The sequence below is a fragment of the Mus musculus genome, chromosome 5 (assembly GCF_000001635.26).
Source record: "Mus musculus strain C57BL/6J chromosome 5, GRCm38.p6 C57BL/6J".
NCBI classification, from domain to species: Eukaryota; Metazoa; Chordata; class Mammalia; order Rodentia; family Muridae; genus Mus; species Mus musculus.
The window spans coordinates 90,944,011-90,969,055 of NC_000071.6; the positions used below are offsets into that span (position 1 = coordinate 90,944,011).

The window sequence follows — 25,045 nt, forward strand, 5'->3', positions numbered from 1 at the left end:
CCAGTGACAATGGAAATAATCCTGACAATTGAGATTATATGGAATTTTTGTAAATAGCCAAGGAAGCAATAACCAGGATGCAGAGAGGCCTGGCAGTGGGAAAATCCAACTACCTTTCAGATATAGCACTGATGCCTAGAATATATGAAGCTAAGCACAATGCTGGACTTTCGCATGTAAGACACTTTCCTTTCTTCCCATCGTGTCACCATGAAGCGCTCTTTCTGCTGGGTGCCAATACAAGGGGAGGTGAATGGAGCCTCTGGAGGTCCTTGTAAGGGCACTAACTGCCCTGTGGCCTGATTTGTAGAGTGCAAGAGGTCCATGTGCTTACAGAGTAGCATTTTGGAAACCAGAAATGATAGACAAACAGGGTTGTTCATTCAAAGGAAGAGATGTATGGCCTGCTGTCCTCCCAGAAGGCTGGGAATGGATGTGGTTAATACTCCAGTGACCTCTGCACAATAGGCCAGTTATCCCTGCTCTATTTCTGTGTTCAGGCTCCCAGACTCTTACTCTTTACCTCAGTTATCCTCCCTAGACCCTTAACTTGAGCATTGTTTCTCAGCCAATAGAATCCATCTACAAATGGGAGCAGAGGTGCTAAATATCTTGGTGATCTTCACACTATCTGTATGACCAAGACTACACAAGATCCTTCCCCAAGACCCCGTAGCAGTGAATTAGTTAAACCCTTTGGCATCTGGTGGGTCACATGTGCGCTGCACCTGTCCACGAGCTTTCTGCATTCAGGAACGAAAGACACACACACTAGCTAATTTTGTTATGCCTGTATGAGCTCAATGGTTGGGAACTTCTAAAGCTCCCTGCAGCCCGCACATTCTCCCTTCTGGCATTCCTGATTAAACACCTCTTTTTTTCCCCCACATTTTTTAAAATTAGATATTTTCCTCATTTACATTTCAAATGCTATCCCAAAAGTCCCCTATACCCTCCCCCCACCCTGCTCCCCTACGCACTCACTCCCACTTCTTGGCCCTGGTGTTCCCCTGTCCTGGGGCATAAAGTTTGCTAGACCAAGGGGCCTCTCTTCCCAATGATGGCCGACTAGGCCATCTTCTGCTACATATGCAGCTAGAGACACGAGCTCTGGGGGTACTGATTAGTTCATATTGTTGCTCCACCTATAGGGTTGCAGACCCCTTCAGCTCTTGGCACTCACTGATAAGTGGATATTATCCCAGAAACCTAGAATACCCAAGATACAGCTTCCAAAACATAAGAAAATCAAGAAGGAAGACCAATGCGTGGATACTTCATTCCTCCCCTAGAATATGGAATAAAATATCCATGGAAGGAGTTGCAGAGACAAAGTTTGGAGCTAAGACAAAAGGATGGATCATCCAGAGACTGCCCCACCTGGGGGTCCATCCCATAATCAGCCATCAAACGCAGACACTATTGCATTGCCAGCAAGATTTTGCTGAAAGGACCCCGATATAGCTGTCTCTTGTGAGGCTTTGCCAGTGCCTGGCAAATACAGAAGTGGATGCTCATAGTCATATAGGATGGAACACAGGGCCCCCAATATAGGAGCTAGAGAAAGTACCCAAGATTAAACACCTCTTAAATCTATATTTTATCTTGTTGCCCTAGCTTCCTCTGGGTGACTCCCTTATCTCTGCTGCCCAAAGATGCTTCTGGGCAGCCATTCTGGGGGCCACTTTCCTTCTTGTACCTACATTTTGGCCGTTGCTCCCTTCTGTTCCTTCTTTAAGAGGTCTGTCTGGCAGAGAGCCTTTCTTTTTCCTCCCTGTGTTTCTTCTCCTGGGAACCTAGAAGTCCCACCTCTTCCTCTGCCCAGCCATTGGCTGTTGGCTTTTTATTGATCAATTAAAAACCAACTGGGGACAGGGACCTTCAGCATTTTGGACATGCAGATTCCCGATCTGAGGGCCTGAATCAAGACAGAGCATTAGAGCCAATTCCCAACAAGAGCCTTACGGTGTCAATCTATAAAGCCCATCTTTATGGAAGAGGTTGATCACATGTACTTTGAAAAGAGTCTCAGTATAATCACATCTTAAAGTTTGTTGTATACATGGGATTGAGTTACTTATCACAAGGAAACATTATTTTACAAAACTGACCTGCACTTATGTATGCCTAAAATAAACTGCTCAGTTCCAGGCTTTCAAAGTTTGAACCAACACCACCTACAGAGGCATGCCAAACAAGACTTCCTTCTTGCTTCATGAGGGCCATAACTCTGTCGGCCAGAGTGTTTGCAGAGATTCCCCACACCGATCCCCTCTCCAAGGTCACCCTCCTAATCTCAGAGCAGTGCTGTTTAGAATTTCAGCATAAATTTGGTGTGACATGAACACCTTTAGTTTAGAGGGAACAGAATGAAAGACGGAAGTACCAAAGAATTATAATCCTTCCCAAAGCTCATTAATAGTACTTATGAACCTGAAAATGAATGTCAGGTGTAGTTAGAAAAGTCAAATTTTAGATGTTCACAGTAGTTTTGAATATTAATTTTTATTTTATGTGTCATTGCCTACATGCACGGCTGTGTAGAGGCTACAAGATGGGGGAGTGCTTCTCTGCAACAGGAGTTACAGTCAGTTGTGAGCCACCATGTGTGTGCTGGGAACTGAGCCCGATCTTCTGCAAGAGTAATGGGCTCTCTTAACTGCTCAGCCATCTTAGCAGGCTCCGTGGTTGTTTTGAACCTTCTTGTACCATACATTTCTTCAGCTGAATGTTTCTTATTGGCTTTTTAGTGTTATATGTAGTGTTTCGTTTCCCACAGACACGAAGCCGTTATCATCTCAGGAACTAACATGGCCAAACAGATCCAGAAGGAGATACAGCAAGGAGTGGAATCATGGATCGCTCTCGGGAACAGGAGGCCCCATCTGAGTATCATTTTAGTGGGAGATAACCCAGCAAGCCACACCTATGTCAGGAATAAGATAAAAGCGGCTTCTGCTGTAGGTAGGTATGTGTGTCAGCTGTAATTGTCACTCACCATTTCTGTTATCACATAGACTGGCTGGTTTGGAGTGTCAACTGGACACAAGCTGGAGTTATCACAGAGAAAGGAGCCTCCCTTGAGGAAATGTCTCCATGAGGTCCAGCTGTGGGGCATTTTCTCAATTAGTGATCAAGGGTGGGAAGGCCCATTGTTGGTGGTGCCATCCCTGGGCTGGTAGTCCTGGGTTCTATAAGAAAGCAAGCCGAGCAAGCCAGGGGAGGTAAGCCAGTAAGCAGAGTCCCTTTATAGCCTCTCCATCAGATCTTGCCTCCAGGTTCCTGCCCTGTGTGAGTTCCAGTCCTGATTTTCTTTGGTGATGAACAGCTATGTGGAAGTGTAAGTTGAATAAACCCTTTCCTCCCAACTTGCTTCTTGGTCATGATGTTTTGTGAAGGACTAGAAACCTGACTAAGGTATCACATAAGGTAGTATAATTATGAGTGACGGTTACCCAATAAGCACCATTCACACTACATGGATTGTTGTTATTATTAGGGATATTCAATTATTCGGTTACTACAGCTTAGGTGAATGGATTTCTTAATGTTTTCAGGTTTCTTGTGGGATTTTTTTTTTCAGTGTGATTTCATATTTTATGGGCGAGGCACTGGGGCTCTTTGCATTTAAAGAGCCTGTATGGCCTATCACAGTTGCTTTAACTGAATCCTAAACCTCACTGATTTCCTGTCTCCTTGGCCTCTTTAAGTCAGCACAAGCTGCTACCTGGAGTAGAAGCCAGACAGTGCATAGGAATCAGGAGAGAATCCGTGTTCCACAGAGAAAATCCTCCTCCTGGTGATAAGAACATAGACTTTGTAGGAGGGCATTCCTTCCAGTGGGACAGGCACAGAGCAGACCAGCACGAACTACAGAAGACTCCCTTTGTTTTTTTCCTTTTTCCCCTCAACTGCTCCTATCTCATACCTCCTCCCCACCCCTCCAGTCTCCAAGAGGGTGCCCCCCCCCCAACCCCATCCCACCAGACTTCCCCACTCCTTGGGTCCTCAAGTCTCTCTAGAGTTAGGTATATCTCTTTTGAGGCTAGACCTGGCAGTCCTCTGCTGTATATGTGTCAGGAGCCTCATATCAGCTGGTGTATGCTGGCTGGTTGGTGACTGAGAGAGATCTTGGGAGTCCAGGTCAGTTGGGACTGCTGGTCTTCCTATGCGGCTGCCCTCCTCCTCAGCTTCTTCCAGTTTTCCCCCACTTAAACCACAGGGGTCCCCAGCTTCCATCCATTGGTTTGGTGCTAGTATCTGCATCTGATTTTTCAGCCGCTTGTTAGGTCTCTCAAAGGGCAGGCATGCTAGGCTCCTGTCTGCAAGCACACTGCAGCATCTGTTACAGTGTCAGGGCCCTGGGCCTCCCCTTGAGCTGGATCCCAATTTGAGCCTGTTACTGGACCTCCTTTCTGTCAGACTCTTCTCTATTTTTGTCCCTGCACTTTCTTCAGACAGAATCACTTCTGGGTCAGAGCTTTTGACTGGGATGACAACCCCACCCCTCCACTTGATGTCCTGTCCTTCCACTGGAGGTGGACTCTACAAGTTTCCCCTCCCCATTGTACAGTACTTCATCCAAAATCCCTCCCTTTGCGTCCTGAGAGTCTCTCACCTCCCAGGTCTCTGGTACATTTTAGAGGGTCTCCACTCTTCCTACCTCCCGAGCTTGCCTGTTTCCATCTTTTTTCTGCTGGCCCTCAGGGCTTTGGTCCCATCCTCCCTTCCCACCACTACCTTATGAAGACTCCCTTAATGAAAGCCACAGGGTATTCACGTGACTTTCTTCTCTTCTTGGGTTTCCCCCAGGTATCTGCAGTGAGCTCATCATAAAGCCCAAGAATGTTTCTCAGGAGGAACTGTTGGACATCACTGATCAGCTGAACATGGATCCAAGAGTCAGCGGTATATTAGTTCAGCTTCCACTCCCAGGTATACCATGCTCTTTTGTATATCTGGGTTGGGCAGGAGAAAGGGCACATCACGACATCAGGGGCAATTTGTAAAGCATGTTCAGATGTAGACTGGCTATCTCCTGAGTATCATAGTAGTAGCTAACAGTTTCTTAGTGACTTCTACTTTCAAGATGAAAAACTGAATGGACAATTTAGGCATGTGCGGAGACATGCCAGTCTGTACAGCAGGGCACAGCCACAGCAGACTTGCAAGCGGAAGGCAGGCAGTGATCCTAGAAAGGAAAGGGAAAAATTAGCAACCCTTTTGTGTCTCTTAAACATATTGGTCAAGTATTAAAAACTATCTTACTGTGGTTTGAAGACATCTAGAGAAATAATAAGTAGTATGACTAATATTTATTTACGATATTATCTTTTGAAGCATTAGACACAAGAATTAAAGTATCTGGCTTTTTGTTTGTTTGTTTGTTTGTTTGTTTGTTTTTAAATAAAACCACATCAGGAGTAGTTTGCATAGTGACCATTCGCTCTGTGTACAACTGAGGTGCAGCAAACAGCTTTTCAGGGGCACAATGAATTGGCGTCTGACATCCCTTCCTCAGCAGTGGATCTTTCATGTGTGCATTCAACATCGTGGTATTGCTGAGCTCTCCTGACTATGGAGTCTTAGCAGATGGTGCTTCCTTTGGAGTTCTGTCGCGCTTTTTATCGTGGCCCCTTCCTTTATCTTCTGACCCTGGCCTTCACTCAGTTTCCTGTGGTATAGCTACAGCTCCTCTCAGGATGCCCCGTCAGCACTACAGTCGGTTGGCATGTCTCCATTTACACTCGTGTCAGGTTGTGTTGACGTGACTCCTTATTCCGATACGTGCCAGGGTTTACGACATAGTTCCTCCTTTGCTTCATGCCGGCATCAGTGTTGCCTGCACCTCCGTGCTGCCCACGGTTTTCCTGATCTACTCATACATCTTGGTTTCTTTGTCTTTCACATTTATAGACTAATCCCCTTGGTCTATTCTGTATTTGCATAATGTCATGTGGGTGTAAGTCTGTGTCCACGTAGAGTGGACACACTTTACGTCCACGTTTGAACCAAATAATAAGCATTCAATGTTCAGTCGGGTATTTCAAAGAAATTTCAAAGAGTGGCCAATGATCACCCTGCTTGACTGTTGCATGATTCCTGAGTTTAAGAGCCAACAGCATTTACATAGTCTTAGTGTAGCACAAGAGCTGAAATTTGAATAACACCATTGGAGGATGGATATTGTTTAAGTAAACTATGGTTCTGAAATTCATTTGTGTCTAAACTATGCAAGAGTATTGGTGAAGCATAGGGTATAATATCTGTTGATTTTTAAATTACCTAATAGATAAACTCTTATCTGATGAGAGGAAGGCAAAGCTGCATAATGCCATTACGTGAGTTAATATTTAGTGGATTGCATAGTATCTCAATATATACTGGAGGCTTTGTTCTGTTTTAAATCTCAACTCTCTTATTCTTACCCTCCTCTATAGCATCCCTTTAAAACAGTGGTTCTCAATTTGTGGGTCAAGACCCCCACGGGGCCACATATTTAGATGTCCTGTATATCAGACATTTACATTTACAATTCATGACAGTAGCAAAATTACAGTTATGAAGTAACAACAGAATAACTTTCAGGTTGGGGTCACCATAGCATGAGGACATGTGTTAAAGGGCTGAAGCCTTAGGAAGCTGAGAAACAGTCCTTTAAAACTCTACCAGATCAGAAGGGATCTTAGATGGTATCAAAGTTTCCCACTGAGAAAAATGCTCCTGCAGATAACACTGCAGAGTCCTGGTAAAACCGATGTCGGGATGCATCTCCTTCTTTCAAAACTAGGAAAGAACCAAATACATGGCATACTCTAGTTTATGCCACAGGGAAATGAGACTCAAAGACGATCAGGAGTTTATTGACATTAAAAATCTGTGTAAAGTATCTGGCTGTGCTTGACAACTGCTTAGCTCAAGCAAAAATGGGGGAAAGTCGGAGTTAAGTTGCAAGCCATCCATTCAGAGCTTGCTTCATTTGGAAGTCCCCACACTTGCATTTAGACAGTACTCAAAGTTCTACCAACTATTTACAGGAGTAATTTTTAAAGTGCCATGCTATTCACAGTGGTCTACCAATTCAATGAAATCCATCTAAAATATCCAATGACACTTCCTAGTAATGTCAGAGCCAGCCCAGGCTACATGAGATCAAGTAATAAACACAGAAACAAAGGACAAACATTTCCAACTTGCAGAAACACTCTGTAGAATGGTGTTTATAAGGGGCTGAGGACTGGGAGTTGTGTATGAAGTATTAGCCAAGAAACTTGATACTTTGGTTAGATATGATAAATAACTTCTAGAGACCTATTGGACAACATTATGAGAGAGTGGCAGAACATCATTATATATACATACATAAATACATACATATATATGTATGTGTGTACATATATATATACATATTTAAATTTATACATAAGTGTATTTATAAAAATGTATATGTATATATATATATTTATATTTAAAAATGTTTTAGAGTTATTTTCCAGACTACTATGCTTCCAATGTCAGTTTCTGACTACATTATATTTAGTTTGTTCTAACAAAAATCCAGTACTTTTTCACATGCAACGTTGCCTTTGTGACATTTATTTGGTGATTGTGTTACCAACAGCCAGTAGATGGCACTGATTACCTATCCAGCCAGTAGATGGCACTGATTACCTATCCAGCCAGTAGATGGCACTGATTACCTATCCAGCCAGTAGATGGCATTGATTACCTATCAGTTGTACAGACAATCTGCTTGAGTCTTGAGTTTCCTGAATAAGAAACAGGTAAGGGGCCCCAGTAAATGTGAGCGAGGTTTGAGAGAAGGTATTTTTCCATATTCAAAGCCAATAATATGTACACAAAATACCAGTGATCAGCGTCCACTGAACTAAGTCTTTGTTGTATGAAGATTTTATATTTATTAGTCCAGTTTGAATCTTTACAATAACCATGTGGGGGTGGAGCTATTATTATGTGTATTTGGTGATAAGAATACAGAGATTAATTTCCATCTGATGAACTGAATGTAGTCCAGAGAGACTGATTCCCCTCTGCTGATGTGTTAGCCATAGTTAATACATTTCCAGATATCAGTATAAACTAGTGAACACTGTAAATGTTTGAAGTGTCCATACTCATGTTATACTGGATGCTGGAAAGGTACGTTTTATAATGAAATTGTCTGGGACACAGCCTTGACCCTGCCATTAACTAATACTGTACTACTCACCCCCTTCTTCAGTCTCCCCATCGGAAAGTAAAGATGTTTCCTGCTCCATAGGGAGATTTGAACATTAAATAAAATAACCAGCATAAAGGAAAACTTTCCCCAGAATATTAATTTAAAATTATGATTTATTTCATGTGTAGAAACATCAGTGTGATATTCTCTCCCGCCAATACATTTTTTTTTAGACTTAGGTTTTCAGAAAGAGTAAGAGGTACAGGAACCAGGGTGAAGTCTAAGGCAGGTTGGAACAGGAATGGGGATGGCTTAGTAGGTAGGTTATTTGTTTAGTGGGTAAATACAGGCTATTGGCAAGGTGTTTATGTTCAGTGGCAGATATGGATATACCTAAACTGAAATTTGGGTATTTGGGGACTGATATGAACATTGTGGCATGGAGGCCTGGCTCAGTTAGCTAAGTATCTGCTGTGCAAATATGACAATCGGTTTGGGTCCTTGGCACCCGTGTGAAAGCCTGGCTAAGGCAGTGCTTGTCTCTAACACTGGCACTGGGTATGCAGAGGCAAGAGGGCTCCTGCAGCGTGGTCTCTGGCTTATCTCCCAAATCTGCATGCTCGAGACTCCAGTTCAAAAGGTCAGGAGGGGAGTGAGACACCTAAGGTTCTTCCACACACAGGAACACATGCACATACATAGAACACACACACATACACACGTGCTCACACACACTCATTCATACATGCACACACACATGAGCACATATATACAACACACACACATGCATACATGCTCACACACACTCATTCGTACATGCATACACAATACACTAAAAAATAAAAGACAATAGTAAATTATGTCATAAGCTGTGAATTATTGTTAATTCAAGATTCACTTCAAAAGAAAAAAACAATATTTCTAGAATAAGTTTTTCTTCAAATAATTTTTACATGATTTTTATAGTCCTATCCTCACAATGTTGCCTATCTACTTTAAAACTTTTGTAACTTTTTTTATGATAAAGACAACAAAAAAAGGCAGACAACTGTCCTGTAAGTAGATTGTACTACCACTGGATGGCATCATTGAGCAAGCACCTTTTATGTTACTACTTTATGCAGATAGAACAATATATCACTGAGACCATTGGTGTCTTCGATAGATTGGTTGGTCTCTGTTACCATTAATGTCTCTTTCCTTCATACCCACGTGGAAAACATCCGAAGAGGTTGCTCCGTTCAAGTTCATGGACATACCTGTTTTAAGACTTCTCAAAAACAAAACAAAACAAAACAAACCTCCACCAAAAACAAACAAACAAAAAATCCAACCAAACACTTCAAATTCAGAAATTTAAAAAAAAAAATACCGTTTTCTGCTTTTCTTCTCATCTTTTGCTTTTTTTCTTTGTCATCTGTTTTTGAGCAATACTTAATGTATCAGCAGGTTTTTTTGTTTTTTGTTTTTTGTTTTTTTTCCCATTTTTATTAGGTATTTACCTCATTTACATTTCCAATGCTATACCAAAAGTCCCCCATACCCACCCACCCCCACTCCCCTACCCACCCACTCCCCCTTTTTGGCCCTGGCGTTCCCCTGTACTGGGGCATATAAAGTTTGCGTGTCCAATGGGCCTTTCTTTCCAGTGATGGCCGACTAGGCCATCTTTTGATACATATGCAGCTAGAGTCAAGAGCTCCGGGGTACTGGTTAGTTCATAATGTTGTTCCACCTATAGGGTTGCAGATCCCTTTAGCTCCTTGGGTACTTTCTCTAGCTCCTCCATTGGGAGCCCTGTGATCCATCCATTAGCTGACTATGAGCATCCACTTCAGTGTTTGCTAGGCCCCGGCATAGTCTCACAAGAGACAGCTACATCTGGGTCCTTTGGATAAAATCTTGCTAGTATATGCAAAGGTGTCAGCGTTTGGATGCTGATTATGGGGTGGATCCCTGGATATGGCAGTCTCTACATGGTCCATCCTTTCATCTCAGCTCCAAACTTTGTCTCTGTAACTCCTTCCATGGGTGTTTTGTTCCCAATTCTAAGGAGGGGCATAGTGTCCACACTTCAGTCTTCATTCTTCTTGAGTTTCATGTGTTTAACAAATTGTATCTTATATCTTGGGTATCCTAGGTTTGGGGCTAATATCCACTTATCAGTGAGTACATATTGTGTGAGTTCCTTTGTGAATGTGTTACCTCACTCAGGATGATGCCCTCCAGGTCCATCCATTTGGCTAGGAATTTCATAAATTCATTCTTTTTAATAGCTGAGTAGTACTCCATTGTGTAGATGTACCACATTTTCTGTATCCATTCCTCTGTTGAGGGGCATCTGGGTTCTTTCCAGCTTCTGGCTATTATAAATAAGGCTGCTATGAACATAGTGGAGCATGTGTCCTTCTTACCAGTTGGGGCATCTTCTGGATATATGCCCAGGAGAGGTATTGCTGGATCCTCCGGTAGTACTATGTCCAATTTTCTGAGGAACCGCCAGACTGATTTCCAGAGTGGTTGTACAAGCCTGCAATCCCACCAACAATGGAGGAGTGTTCCTCTTTCTCCACATCCACGCCAGCATCTGCTGTCACCTGAATTTTTGATCTTAGCCATTCTGACTGGTGTGAGGTAGAATCTCAGGGTTGTTTTGATTTGCATTTCCCTGATGATTAAAGATGTTGAACATTTTTTCAGGTGCTTCTCTGCCATTCGGTATTCCTCAGGTGAGAATTCTTTGTTCAGTTCTGAGCCCCATTTTTTAATGGGGTTATTTGATTTTCTGAAGTCCACCTTCTTGAGTTCTTTATATATGTTGGATATTAGTCCCCTAGCTGATTTAGGATAGGTAAAGATCCTTTCCCAATCTGTTGGTGGTCTTTTTGTCTTATTGACAGTGTCTTTTGCCTTGCAGAAACTTTGGAGTTTCATTAGGTCCCATTTGTCAATTCTCGATCTTACAGCACAAGCCATTGCTGTTCTGTTCAGGAATTTTTCCCCTGTGCCCATATCTTCAAGGCTTTTCCCCACTTTCTCCTCTATAAGTTTCAGTGTCTCTGGTTTTATGTGAAGTTCCTTGATCCACTTAGATTTGACCTTAGTACAAGGAGATAAGTATGGATCGATTCGCATTCTTCTACACGATAACAACCAGTTGTGCCAGCACCAATTGTTGAAAATGCTGTCTTTCTTCCACTGGATGGTTTTAGCTCCCTTGTCGAAGATCAAGTGACCATAGGTGAGTGGGTTCATTTCTGGGTCTTCAATTCTATTCCATTGGTCTACTTGTCTGTCTCTATACCAGTACCATGCTGTTTTTATCACAATTGCTCTGTAGTAAAGCTTTAGGTCTGGCATGGTGATTCCACCAGAAGTTCTTTTATCCTTGAGAAGACTTTTTGCTATCCTAGGTTTTTTGTTATTCCAGACAAATTTGCAAATTGCTCCTTCCAATTCGTTGAAGAATTGAGTTGGAATTTTGATGGGGATTGCATTGAATCTGTAGATTGCTTTTGGCAAGATAGCCATTTTTACAATGTTGATCCTGCCAATCCATGAGCATGGGAGATCTTTCCATCTTCTGAGATCTTCCTTAATTTCTTTCTTCAGAGATTTGAAGTTTTTATCATACAGATCTTTCACTTCCTTAGTTAGAGTCACACCAAGATATTTTATATTATTTGTGACTATTGAGAAGGGTGTTGTTTCCCTAATTTCTTTCTCAGCCTGTTTATTCTTTGTATAGAGAAAGGCCATTGACTTGTTTGAGTTTATTTTATATCCAGCTACTTCACCGAAGCTGTTTATCAGGTTTAGGAGTTCTCTGGTAGAATTTTTAGGGTCACTTATATATACTATCATATCATCTGCAAAAAGTGATATTTTGACTTCCTCTTTTCCAATTTGTATCCCCTTGATCTCCTTTTGTTGTCGAATTGCTCTGGCTAATACTTCAAGTACTATGTTGAAAAGGTAGGGAGAAAGTGGGCAGCCTTGTCTAGTCCCTGATTTTAGTGGGATTGCTTCCAGCTTCTCTCCATTTACTTTGATGTTGGCTACTGGTTTGCTGTAGATTGCTTTTATCATGTTTAGGTATGGGCCTTGAATTCCTGATCTTTCCAAAACTTTTATCATGAATGGGTGTTGGATCTTGTCAAATGCTTTTTCTGCATCTAACGAGATGATCATGTGGTTTTTGTCTTTGAGTTTGTTTATATACTGGATTACATTGATGGATTTGCGTATATTAAACCATCCCTGCATCCCTGGAATAAAACCTACTTGGTCAGGATGGATGATTGCTTTAATGTGTTCTTGGATTCGGTTAGCGAGAATTTTATTGAGGATTTTTGCATCGATATTCATAAGAGAAATTGGTCTGAAGTTCTCTATCTTTGTTGGGTCTTTCTGTGGTTTAGGTATCAGAGTAATAGTGGCTTCATAAAATGAGTTGGGTAGAGTACCTTCTACTTCTATTTTGTGAAATAGTTTGTGCAGAACTGGAATTAGATCTTCTTTGAAGGTCTGATAGAACTCTGCACTAAACCCATCTGGTCCTGGGCTTTTTTTGGTTGGGAGACTATTAATAACTGCTTCTATTTCTTTAGGTGATATGGGACTGTTTAGATGGTCAACTTGATCCTGATTCAACTTTGGTACCTGGTATCGTATCAGCAGGTTTTATTTACATACACACATATGTAGCAATAACAATTATAGTAAAAGAGGCTGTAAACATGAGAGGAACAGGTCTGGGGGTGTAAGAGATGGGAGGGAATAAAAGGGGTGTGATATAAAAACAGTTCACAAAATTTAAATAATTAATTTAAAAATTAAAATATGCATATGCTAAAAATCTGTCTCTACTCCTCCGTATTATTAATTTAATCTGGAAAAAAAAAACCCTCTGGCCGGACAAGTTCAGGGGGAGGAATATTTAAGAAAAGTTTGAGTCTAAATTATTGTTCCTGAGACCTTTCCTTGGCATACAAGTCCCCAAGCAACATTTCTTCCTAGCTACTGCGTGTTTAGAAAAGAAATACTTTTTTCTTTTATAGAATATATACTGCTTTGAAGGTAGCAATGTATTTTTGACAGAAATTATCATATATGGTGCGTCAGAGACAGAGGACTTAGAGAAAACATGACTTCCCCCAATCTCTTCAGAGGAATATGGTCTTGTTCGATGTCCATATTCACTTCAGCAGACACTAGAGAGTCACAGAGAACCAGATAAAGCTAAGCTTAGAAAGCGTCATAGGATGCATAGGTTCTAAACCAGGTGTCTGCACAGTAAGTCCCCAGAATCCTGAGCAGTCTACAGACTGTAAGAGAGGGAGTTTGCAGATGTATGGAGAAAGAGATCCACTGTGGTCTTGTAAGACTGTTCATAACAGTGGCAATATTTCAGTTATGAAGTCGCAATGAAAATGATTTTATGGCGGGGGGGGGGGTCACCACAACATAAAGAATTGTATTAAAAGGTCAAAGCATTTGGGAGGTTGAGAACCACTGGCCTTGAGGACCCCGCCCACTCCATTTCCAGCAGATTGGGGTGGGGTGGCTCAGTGAGGCTAGACTTGCTTCCCATTCCTTCTCTGCCCCTCACTTCTCAATGATGAAATAATTATGGATGATATACGATGAAATAATTATAAATGATATTTGGGCAAGCAGGCACCTGATAAGTATTATCTGTCTTGCTTTTTTTTTAATTTAGCATCATCCAGAGAATATTTATTGATACTATAGATAAGCTGTTTGGCCAAATATTTATGTCACTAGAATGTAAATTTCATAGGACAAGAATTTTGTCTCTTGTTCACTTACATATCCCTACCCCAGTGCCCAATGAACACATTAAATGCATTAAATATCAGTTTGAGTGAATAAATGAATGAATTTTTAAAATCTTACATATATGCTAAGGATCTGAACTTTATCTTACTAGTATAAAGCTTTGCCTAATTTTTTTTCAAGGCTCGAAAGAAATATTTCACCTTAAATTGAATACAGTAATGCCAGGTGTTAAAACACGCAAACACACCTCTCGATACATTCAGAATGTAATAAAGTCTTCTAGGATTAAGATTAAAATTGCAGTGAATTTATAAGTTGGTCTGGGAAAACTGACATATTATTGAGTTTTTCAAACTATGAGCAGAGTCTAACTTGTGTTTCCATTGTCAACTCTCAGTAGACTTTTGTAGTTCTTATAGGAGTTGCTCTCAAATTTAGAAAAGTTTATTCCTAAGAATTTTTCTGTTTGTTAGATATTATAAATAGTAGTTTAGAGACAATTTTATCTTCCGATGATTGCGGCTTTTGTGCAGAAATACACCTGCCCTTCGTGTACTGACTTTGTGCTGTGTGTTCTTGCTAAAGGGACCTCATGAGTGCTTCTCATTATCTTATACATTCCTTAGATATTAGAACAAACAGCCAAGCCATTTAGGAGGAATTTTGATACTTCCTTTGTGACGTTCATGTCTCTTAATGTTTCCTTATCATATCAAACCAAGACCTCCCATCAAATGATAAATAGAAGTGCGGGAATAGACAACTTTCTCTTGTGATTTTCAGGGGCAAAGGTCTGCATTTTCATGTAAAATCTGCCGGATGAGGGTTTGTGAAAATGACTGCATCCAGGGCTGGAGAGATGGCTCAGTGGTTAAGAGCACTGACTGCTCTTCCAGACGTCCTGAGTTCAAATCCCAGCACCCACATGGTGGCTCACAACCATCTGTAATGGGATCTGATGCCCTCTTCTGGTGTGTCTGAAGACAGCTACAGTGTACTCATATACATAAAATAAATACAATCTTTAAAAAAAGGAAAAGAAAAAAAAGAAAGAAGGAAAGAAAGAAAGGAAGGAAGAGAGAAAGAGAGAAAGGGAGAGAGAGAGAGAGAGAGAGAGAGAGAGAGAGAGAGAGAGAGAGAGAGAGAGAGAGAGAAGGGGAAGGGAGGGAGGGAGGGAGGGAGGGAAGAAGGAAGGAAGGAAGGAAGGAAAGAAGGAAGGAAGGAAGGAAGGAAGGAAGGAAGGAAGGAAGGAAGGAAGGAAATGCCTGCACCAGACTGACTTCTCAGCTTTGGTTTCATTTGGCGTGCCATAGCTGTAACCCTGTTTCCTCTTCAGTCCTTGCTGTTAAGGAGTGAGTCCGAGATTTTTAGCAGAGCGTATGCACCACATTTGGTTATCCTCTGTGGCTTTCTCTCTTACCTCATGCAATCTTCAGTGTTTAAAAATTTAACAGAAGTCTAAGAGTGGAAACATCTCATGGTGGAGAAAAGTGGAGTCAAACCCCATAACTCTGCAAGCTGCTGGGGCAAAGACTTCTACCTACCTACTGCTGCATTCCCATGGAACTGTTCAGTTCCAGACAATTTATCAGTCCAGCTGCTGTAAGGCCATGCAGCCACTCTCTTGTAGCGGAATCCTAAGTGATCCAGCTGTACACCCCATTTCCCGCTCTCCAGCTTCCACATAAGCAATTGTAATTGACTTTTCAGACCATGTAGATGAGAGAACAATATGCAATGGAATTGCTCCAGAAAAGGACGTTGATGGATTTCACATTATCAATATTGGACGACTGTGCCTTGACCAGCATTCACTGATCCCTGCCACTGCCAGTGCCGTTTGGGAAATCATCAAAAGAGCAGGTTGGTAACCTGGGTCTGTGGGAAACCAGTCTCATCTCAGATGAGCACCGAGGCCTCGATTGGTGAGAGCTACCTCTGTCTTCACGTGACAGAAGTGATGAGTGTAAACTAAAGTCTATAAAAATGCTGTACATGGATCAATAGCACAGGATAGGACAGCATAAAAGATAATGAAGAGCAGGTGGTGGACAGCTACACTTGTAGCTTGTAGTGAGAGAACCATCCAGATGTGGCCATGTCTTCCCACTTTTTTGCTTTTATTTATCTTTTTCATTTTTCATTAAATTTTTTAAAATTTACATTTCAAATGTTATCCCCTTTCCTGGTTTCCCCTCTGAAAACTCCCTATCTCCTCTCTCCTCCCCCTGCTCACCAACCCACCCACTCCCACTTCCTGGCCCTGGCATTCCCCTATACTGGGGCATAGAACCTTCACAGGACCAAGAGTCTCTCCTCCCATTGAAGGCCAACGAGGCCATCCTCTGCTACATATGTGGCTGGAGCCATGAGTCCTACCATGTGTGCTCTTTGGTTGGTGATTTAGTCCTGGGAGCTCTGGGGGTACTGGTTAGTTCATATTGTTGTTCCTCTTATGGGGCTGCAAACCCCTTCAGTTCCTTGGGTCCTTTCTCTAGCTCCTTCATTGGGGACCCTATGCTCAATCCATGATCAAAATTATGTATTTTGATGACCATCTTTTCAAAGTGGAGAACATTTTCTTACTAAGATAATGTGTGGCTTATATAGGAACTCTATTCATTGACTGTAGTTTTTAATAAAAGCGTGTAGGCTTTGACTGTATTAGAGTCAACATGGCTGGCAGCTAAGCTCATGCATTTAGTGATGCACATGGATGGCTTCCTGCCCCAGCACAGTCACTTCCTTCCTGGAAACATCTGCTGATTTCTAACTGAGAGAAAGCAGACTCTAGAATCACGCACTAGCTCATTAGTGCTTGGATACATCTTGGCTCCAATGTCTTCCTGGTGCCCACACTAGATAGGACAGTTAACTCTATCAGTGCACTGCTTGATTTTGTGAAGTAAAGTGGGTGAACCACTCTGCTATCCCCATCTCCTGAGAAGTCCGATTGCCATTTGTAGTTAATACTGTTGTACGAACTTCTAGTCTAATTAGCAGTTAATGTATTTTAAGACTGTACACTTCATGGGAAACTTGGTGTTCAAAAGGACTTTACTGGTAACTTGAGAATTTTTGTGGTTTTTAAATGAGGACATAATAAGAGAGGAAGTGGCAAATCCAAGAAGCATTAAAAGAAATATTTATAAATAATCCAGTGAGGGCATGCTATGTAGAAGGGGCATGAAATGCACAGTTAATTAGAAGTTTTTACAGAATGCTTCAGTTGGCTTTTCACATACTTAATTAGTTCCTTGTTAGTCACGCATTTAAGCAGACTGTATTTTTAAAGGAATCGAAACATTTGGGAAAAATGTGGTCGTGGCGGGAAGATCCAAGAACGTGGGCATGCCGATTGCCATGCTGCTGCACACGGACGGAGAGCACGAGCGTCCTGGAGGTGAGCGTTGGTTTGTGCAGCTCATCTATGGTGTGAAAGCCTGGACCATGGGTGGAGGGATTGCTGATGTAGGAGTTTCCTCCCTCCTGCTGTGGTAAAGCACCATGACCAAAGCGGCAGGAGGCCATGGGGTAGAGGTCACCATAGTAGAGAGGAGGTAGCTGATGACTGGAGCTGGTCACATCCCTAACAGACAGTAAGCAGGAGGTGGAAAACGCTGAGAGAGGCAGGAGGCTTTTGATACTTCAAAACCCAGGGACCACTTCCTCCAACAGGCCACACCCCCTAATTATTCCAGTTCCACCAACTGAAGGCCAAGTATTCAAATGTTATCAGCCTATCGGAGTTAGCTTTATTCACACCACTGCTGCTGGAAATATGTGGCCTCTTTGATCCGTTTCTTTTGCTTTGTTTCTTTCTGTTTCTTTCCTTGTTTCTTTGTTTCTTCCTTTCTTTTTAAAATTATTATGCCTGTAAATATTTTTTTTGAAAAAGCCAATAGCAATACAGACATTAAGAAGGCATAATAGCTACTAGATATGTAAAAGTCACTACTTAAGAAAATTCTCAAAACTGTTATAAGCTATGTGAAGTGAATTTTTATATGTATATATTTTTGAAGACTGGTCTTTATGTGATATGTTTTAAGAAACTGTCTTAGGAGAGGATGGTTTTGTTGAAACTGACGTGTAAGGAAGGATGTTTTGCTGAGAACAGACACATGGTAGATTTTTTGAAGTTGCCTATAAAAAGGGCACGTGACGTTTTGCTAGAGTGGACACTTGATAGTACACGTGATGTTTGGAAAGGGTTAAATATGACACAAAAGACAGACAGTGAACAACACCGACAATACCGTGTGACATTGGTTTGCCTTGACATTTTTTGTTGGTCTTCGTCGTCGCTGGTCTTCACTGTGACATTGTTTCACTTGTCTTTTTTGCTGGCTTTGTTTGTTGTGACTTTGTAGAGAGAAATGTGCCAAAGAACTTTTCATGATATTTTGGTGGCTCCTTCCAGCTTCTGTGCCGACTGGCCAATTGGCAGAGCCTCCTGGTTTGTTTTGTTTTGTTTTGTGGTTCAAACTGCCATTGCTAATTCATAAATCATATTTGTGAGTAGATCCAGCTACCACTGCTGATATGTGTGAACTGAACTAACAATATTCTGCCAGCAAAGATTAAAACCGCCCTGAAGAACTATTTTTAAACAGGTCCACATCCCCCTTGGCCCTATTAACCTTTCCCTTTCGCTACTTCTGGTGGGTGGTGGGCTAGAAGGGAGGTGAACACATTTAAGAACACTTATTAAAGTAGGTCTTAAAAACTACAAGCCTACAGTTGAATGTTGAGTAGTAAAATGGTTTAGTGCAGCACAAGACTGCTGGTTTGTTCCCTAATAGAAAGGGACCTGGGACTTAGGGCTCATAGCTGATTACCTGTGTTAGACAACTAAGTACTGAGCTGTAGTAATAGTGACAACGCACCACAAAAGCCCAGGGAGACTTCAAGACATGGAGGTGTTTGGGAACATGCACTGCATTCTCCAGGGCCTGCTGGCTCACTACACTCCTAGAACCTTGGTGTTTTTAGCTGTCTGATACCTGGACCTGAGCAGATCCACAGTGAGGATGGTGACCAGGTAGAAAGGATATTTAGCAAAGGACAAGGGGCATTGCTCACAGTTTGCCTGAGCCAACACTGTGGCAGGGGACAAAAGATATCTCAGACCAAGTTCCTAGATTCGGTAGAAGCAGCTGATGTCTGTGCATGTGCCAGGGATGTCCACTGGGGACTTCACTGGTTATCCTTCCTGCTTAGGACATTTTGCCCAATCTTCATACAGTAAGCACTTAACTGGCTTCCTTGAAAGTGGGGCGGAGACAGAGATAAAGAGAGAGAGAGACAAATAGAGAGCAGAGAAAGTCACAGAGGTGGAGCAGGCTGTGATGGTGTGGACTTTTTAAAAGTTACATACATGACTCAGGGCAACAGTGGAAATGTTGCGTTTTGCGGCTAGTGATGGCGTGGCTGCTGATGCTGAGTTGCTGAAGGTGGGCTTGGACAGACCTGGTTCCTAACAGGAATGATATTTGAGAAGAGAATTATAGAGTTGAAACAGATTACTTTAAAAACATTTTATATTTTGTTCAATAAAATGCCTCCACTTTAATGAATGCTAAAAATGGAATACATTTGGCATTGGTTATAATGTTGCTTACAAACCTACATTTTACAAAGTTAAATTTACCTTTACCATAGTGGTACCTTGCAGCCGTTATAATTACTGTATCTGAAAGGTAAAAATTTACTGTAAAGATGATATTGAAGATTTGCTACATGGGTGGTGTTTAATTAATGCACATTTAGTAGGAGCATAATGAACAAGTAAGCAAGTGCTTCCTGAACATTTGGAGTCTGTGGGAAAGTTAGTGTTTTTGATGCCTTGGCCTGGCAGAGCAGTAATTAGATGCATTGTTAGCTAATGGAGATAATGAAGGAGGATTAACTGCAAATTTATATCTATAGAACTTGTTCTAATGACACAGTGTTGAGCATTTAGCACACACTGTGTATTGTTTTACTAAGAGAGTCTGAAAAGCCTAATAATTCAAATTTATCTCAAAGACAAAAATAATTTCACTAAAAAAAAAAAAACCAACAACAAACCAACCATAGTCACTAGTTTAAATATATTTCTGCTCCCAGCTCACTTTAAGTTCTGACATTAAGAGCACAGAGCTGGGACGTTGTGAGAAGAATGCTTTCCTTGAACTATTCAAGAATGAGAATGTACTTAAATGTGCAAGTACAAAGGTGGAACTGTGTGGGGGAGGGGAGGGGGAGGCGTGGAGGGAGGGGAGGCGTTGCAGTTGGAGTGCCGCAGTCCCCACGCATTGTATGGGAGACTGAGAGACTGAGAGTAAATAAAAAGAAAAAAACAGGGGAAGAAGAGGGAAGGAAAAGAAGAGAAAGGAGAAAAGAGAAAGAAAAAAAATGAATGAAAGAAAGGAAGGGAGGAGGGAGGGACAGAGAGGGAGGGAAGGAAAGGAAGGAAAGGAAGCAGGGATGGCGCCACCTGCTGCTGCGCACAGGTGCTGCAAGGGCTAGTGATGCCAGGGGACATGGCTGGGGACATGTACAGGGATGTACAGAAGTCAGAGACCAGAAAGCATTCCGCTTACTTATGGCAGCAGCCCAGGCCCCGATGAAGTGATGCAGGAAGGTAAGAGTTGAGATTTGGATATTTTTATGGGGTATTCTTTTGACTTCTTTATATGTATCAACAGGAACATTTTCTCTTTCTCTGAGAATGAAAACCAAATGCCACAAACTTTTAGCACAGTGTCTTTGTTTTCTTAGCTTTCCCATAAGAAAGGAAACCTGGTGTGTATGTGTGTGTGGAAACCCTCTAACATCTTTAAAAACATTTTTTTTTTAAATCAAGATGTCAGAAAGTCCCTCCAAATCAAGACATTATAGCTATTATGTAACACTGGTAGAGTTTAGAATTTAAGTTGATTTCCCGTTCATTTACAGGAAGTTCCTCCTGCATGTGTTTATTCTTAAGCAACACTCTCATCTAACAGACCACTGAAGTGACACGGCATGGGTCACATGATTTTCTTTAACTAAAATGTTGTAGCATCATTAAGAGTGAAGACGTGGTCTCTGCTCTCCTTCAGACTCGTCTCTGGGAGTTGTGTTTTCTCCAAGCACTGGCTACATGGAAATCCATAGAGGTTTTTGTTAACTCACTGTCTTGCTTAGAGTTTCTACTGCTTTCTTTTTTCTTTCTTTTTTTTTTTTTCTTTCATTATCAAAAGCAAGTTAGGGGGGGAAAGGGTTTGTCTTACCCTTGCACATTGTAATCCATCACTAAAGGAAGCCAGGACAGGAACTCAAACAGGGGAGGAACCTGGAGGCAGGAGATGATGCAGAGGCCACTTGTTCAGCCTGCTTTGATATAGAACCCAGGACCACCAGTGTAAGGGTGTCCCTCCCCACAATGGGTTGGGTCCTCTCCCATCAATCATTAAGAAAACGCCTGAGCTATGCACAGAGGCATTTTCTCAACAGAGAGTCTTTTCACTGTGAGAATTAACTCATACTTTAGCCAGGCTGGGGCCATTCTCTCTCACCCCTAGGAGGCAGTAACCAGTAGGAGATGCTTGAGGCGGGGCAAAGTAATGTGAGGGGCGTGTTTGATTAAGCTCTGCCCAGTAGCAAGTGGGGCCGAGCTCCCTTAGGTTTCAAAGAGAAGAGCCAGCCTAGGAACACCCTAGGGATGCAGGATTCATGCAAAGTATCACCACCACATCTGATGTTCTGTGCACATCTGGGTTTGTTAATTATAATCTTGTGTTTGTGCAGTTCATGTATTAGAGAAAAGCCAGTCATTATTCATGTCTCACTGTCTCATTTGAATAGTAGGAGCAGTGTTTTACTGTCAGTGTCTTCTAACTTTAGCCAGCATGTGTGTAAAAAGCATTTAGTTGGAAACAGGTATTCTATTAGATGATGGAGAGTGTTACCCAGCGGGATGTGTCATGAAACCCATTTAACTTATAAAGCAAAGCTCAAGGGTCTGCTTGGTGGGTAGAGTCCCTTGCTACCAAGTCGGCAGCCTGAGTTTGATCCCTAGGACCCACAGAGTGGACAATGAGAGCCAACTCCTGAAAGATGTCCTCTGACCTCCATATGCATGCTGCGGTTCATGCAAGCCCTGCTGCCCTCCCACGGTAAATAAATGTAAACAGCACATTTTCAAAAAGCTCCACCATGAAAAAGCAAAATTCTAATTTTTTTCTCTGTCCTCTGTTGCTTTCTCTTGGATACATGACCTCAGAATACCACACATCAGCCCCATTGTCAGCCCAGCACACCCTGTGTCTAAGCTCTGTCCACTCATCTGAGGTGGGCACTCTCCCTATCTTCTCAGCCACATCACCTGCCACGCCTTCCCCACTGGATGCTGAGACTTCACAGAACTGCATACCATTCCTCATACTGCTGGGGGTTCTATGTCCTGGTCCTTTGGCCTGAAACCCTCACTCCCCACATCCCAGCCATTGCTTTGTGTAGCCTGCCATCACAGCCCTTATACTGACTTTCTCTCTCCCACTTCTCTCTCATTCCAAAAAGAAATAAACATGAACTTCTTTCTAGGGTTGAGGCACTTTGGAATAAAGTCTCCTTACATAGCCCTGGCTGATCTGGACCTCTGTATGCCACTTAAGCTGGCTTTAGACCTTTCAGCAATTGTCTTGGCTCAGCATTCCAAGTCCTAGGATTGCAGGCACGAGACACTATTCCCAGCCAAATGTAAACTTCTGATAACAATATTTTAGGCTTTATATTTGTAAAATTTAGCATAAGGAGCCATATGGAATAACAGAATAATTTATTCAACCAGTAAGTCTATAAATCATGTTTGTGTGCCAAATCTGGGCCAACACTGTACAAAATCAAGCCACAGATTTTAAAATATGAATTTGTCATTTGTTGAAAGGAAATTTTTATATGGAAGGAAGAAAGAAAAGGAGGAAAGAAATATCTATGTGCATCCCCACAGATCGTTCTTTCACATCTTTTCACATCTTGTCAGTAGGGGAGGGATGGGCCACATCAGTATCAGAAAGGGAAGAGGGCTTCCCCGGACACTGTGTAAAGGAGTGGACATCGCTGCTGACATTCATAGAAGGAAGCCACTGTTTCTACAACAAAACATCACGGTTCTGTCTATTTAGCTTGTCTTCCTACAGAGGAGATGACTTTGCTGGTAAATATATAAAACACAACAGTGAGTTCTCCAGAGACTGAAGAACAGTAGGAAATCTAATCATTAAACCAGAAGAAATAAATGATTCAAATTACAACTGTGCATGCAAAGTGCTTAAAGCAGCAGCACAGCATTATGGGAAAAGCTTGGTGTAGGACAGAATGAATGAGTTCTACATATTACAGAGACATGAATGCTACCTTTTGGGAGACCCACTCCAATGAGTATTACAATGAAACGTTAAAAATACTGTGTATATAGTGTATGTGTCCATTTGTCAGTGTGTGTGTGTGTGTGTGTGTGTGTGTGTGTGTGTGTGTGTGTGTAGACCAGGAGTCAACATCAGGAGTCTTCTCTCTCACGTATCTTTTGAGACATCATCTCTCACTGAAACTAGAGCTCACAGATTGGCTGGGCTGGCTGGTTGATGAACTGCAGGGGACTGCCCATCTCTGCCTCTCCCTTCCCATCTCTAGGATCACAGGTGTGCCTCACCATGTGTGGCTTTGTCATGGGCGCTGGGGATCCAAACTCAGGTTCTGATGTTTATATGACAGTCTCAGGTCCTCATGTTTATATGACAGTCTCAGGTCCTGATGTTTATATGACAGTCTCTGTACTGACTGGGTACTCATTCTCTCAGCCTTTTAATAGTTACACAATGAGCCTATATTTAAACTAAAACTTTGTCTTCATAGATCCATGGAAATATATTAGACATAATAGGAGTGAGAAATGGTGAGGTGAAAGGGAAAAAGGGGGCTGGAATTAAAAATGGAGCTGAAGATAAGACTTCCACTAAAAATAAAGACATCATTAAATTTTCATAGATATATTCCCACTGTCAAGCAAACTACTTTTTATTTATTGGAACTGAGTACATATTTGCTGAATTTACTTCATCGAGTCTACTTATGGATGGGTCATTAGTTTCATCTTTAAAACTTTTTTTTCTTTTTTAGCAGAAACAAAAAGGCATAGTTCGCCAAGTAAGTATCTGTAAGATTAAAAATGAATACATGCTTTGGAAAAATAAAATATTCTTCTAAATTTAGAGCACTTAACTTCTCTTGAGGGTTCTTATAAATGAAAAGTTAATGGATTCAATAATGTGTAAGACATATTTTTCAAGTTTAGGCAATGCATACATTTAATAGGACTATTTCTCTAATCATTTAAGTGCAGATTAAAGCTACCACTCACGTTCATGACTTAGTTCTCATTAGACATTTCTGCTCACTCTGTTTTTAAGCTGTTCCTCCTTTCAACTTGTAAACCAGTGTTCTTAATCCCATCTGGCTTCCCCGTCATCGAGCTGCCATTAAAAATAGTTTCCCAAGTCCATCCCCCAAGCATGGAGATGAGAATCTAGGAGCTGAAACAAAGCATCAATGTTTTTAGAAAGTAGGGAGGAATATTTGTGGGTGGGCTGGAGAGTGACTTCTCAAAACGGAAACTGAGATTGATACTTAAGATCTTTTCCAGACCCATCCCTAGGCGGTCCTTAACAGCTCCATGACTCAAAACACCAACTTACTCTAGACTTAGGGACCCACTCAGCAATTTCCCGGGCTCTGTAAACACTTCACACTCCATTTATGAATGCTTACTTCTGACTTTACTCTTATCGCTTTTCCCATAGTGTCCTCTAAGGATGCCTGTGATAAAGATTTCCTCCCTGGGCAGATTGGCAGAGGTGTGAGGAGTAAAGAGAACCTGGAAGGTGGAACTTACTGGGAAGCCTTGAGGTCGCTGGTTGCGTATTCTCAAGGAGAACTGTGCAACCTTAGGCGCCTCGTATTCATTCACTTCTGGTAAATGAATGGATCTGTGAGAGCGCTCACAGGTCAAGGAGGCCATCTGATTGTGGGCTGAAA

General features: G+C 41.8%; 1 protein-coding gene across 11 annotated transcripts in view; it reads left to right on the top strand.

Moving 5' to 3' along the window:
- The window catches only part of Mthfd2l (methylenetetrahydrofolate dehydrogenase (NADP+ dependent) 2-like), a 90,496-nt gene that overhangs the window by 13,138 nt on the left and 52,313 nt on the right, over positions 1–25,045 (top strand). For 8 of the 11 annotated variants that reach the window (XR_001784735.2, XR_003955692.1, XM_030254758.1 and 5 more), the window contains 4 exons: positions 2,780–2,964; positions 4,813–4,935; positions 15,695–15,847; positions 17,280–17,387. Coding sequence is in view for 9 of the 11 variants with exons in the window: in XM_006535177.4 (XP_006535240.1) it covers positions 2,780–2,964; positions 4,813–4,935; positions 15,695–15,847; positions 17,280–17,387 (569 nt within the window). In the remaining 2 variants the exon portion in view is untranslated. The remainder of the gene's footprint in view (positions 1–2,779; positions 2,965–4,812; positions 4,936–15,694; positions 15,848–17,279; positions 17,388–25,045) is intronic. The other 3 variants (XM_030254759.1, XM_006535178.4, XM_030254760.1) reach the window with 1 other exon arrangement.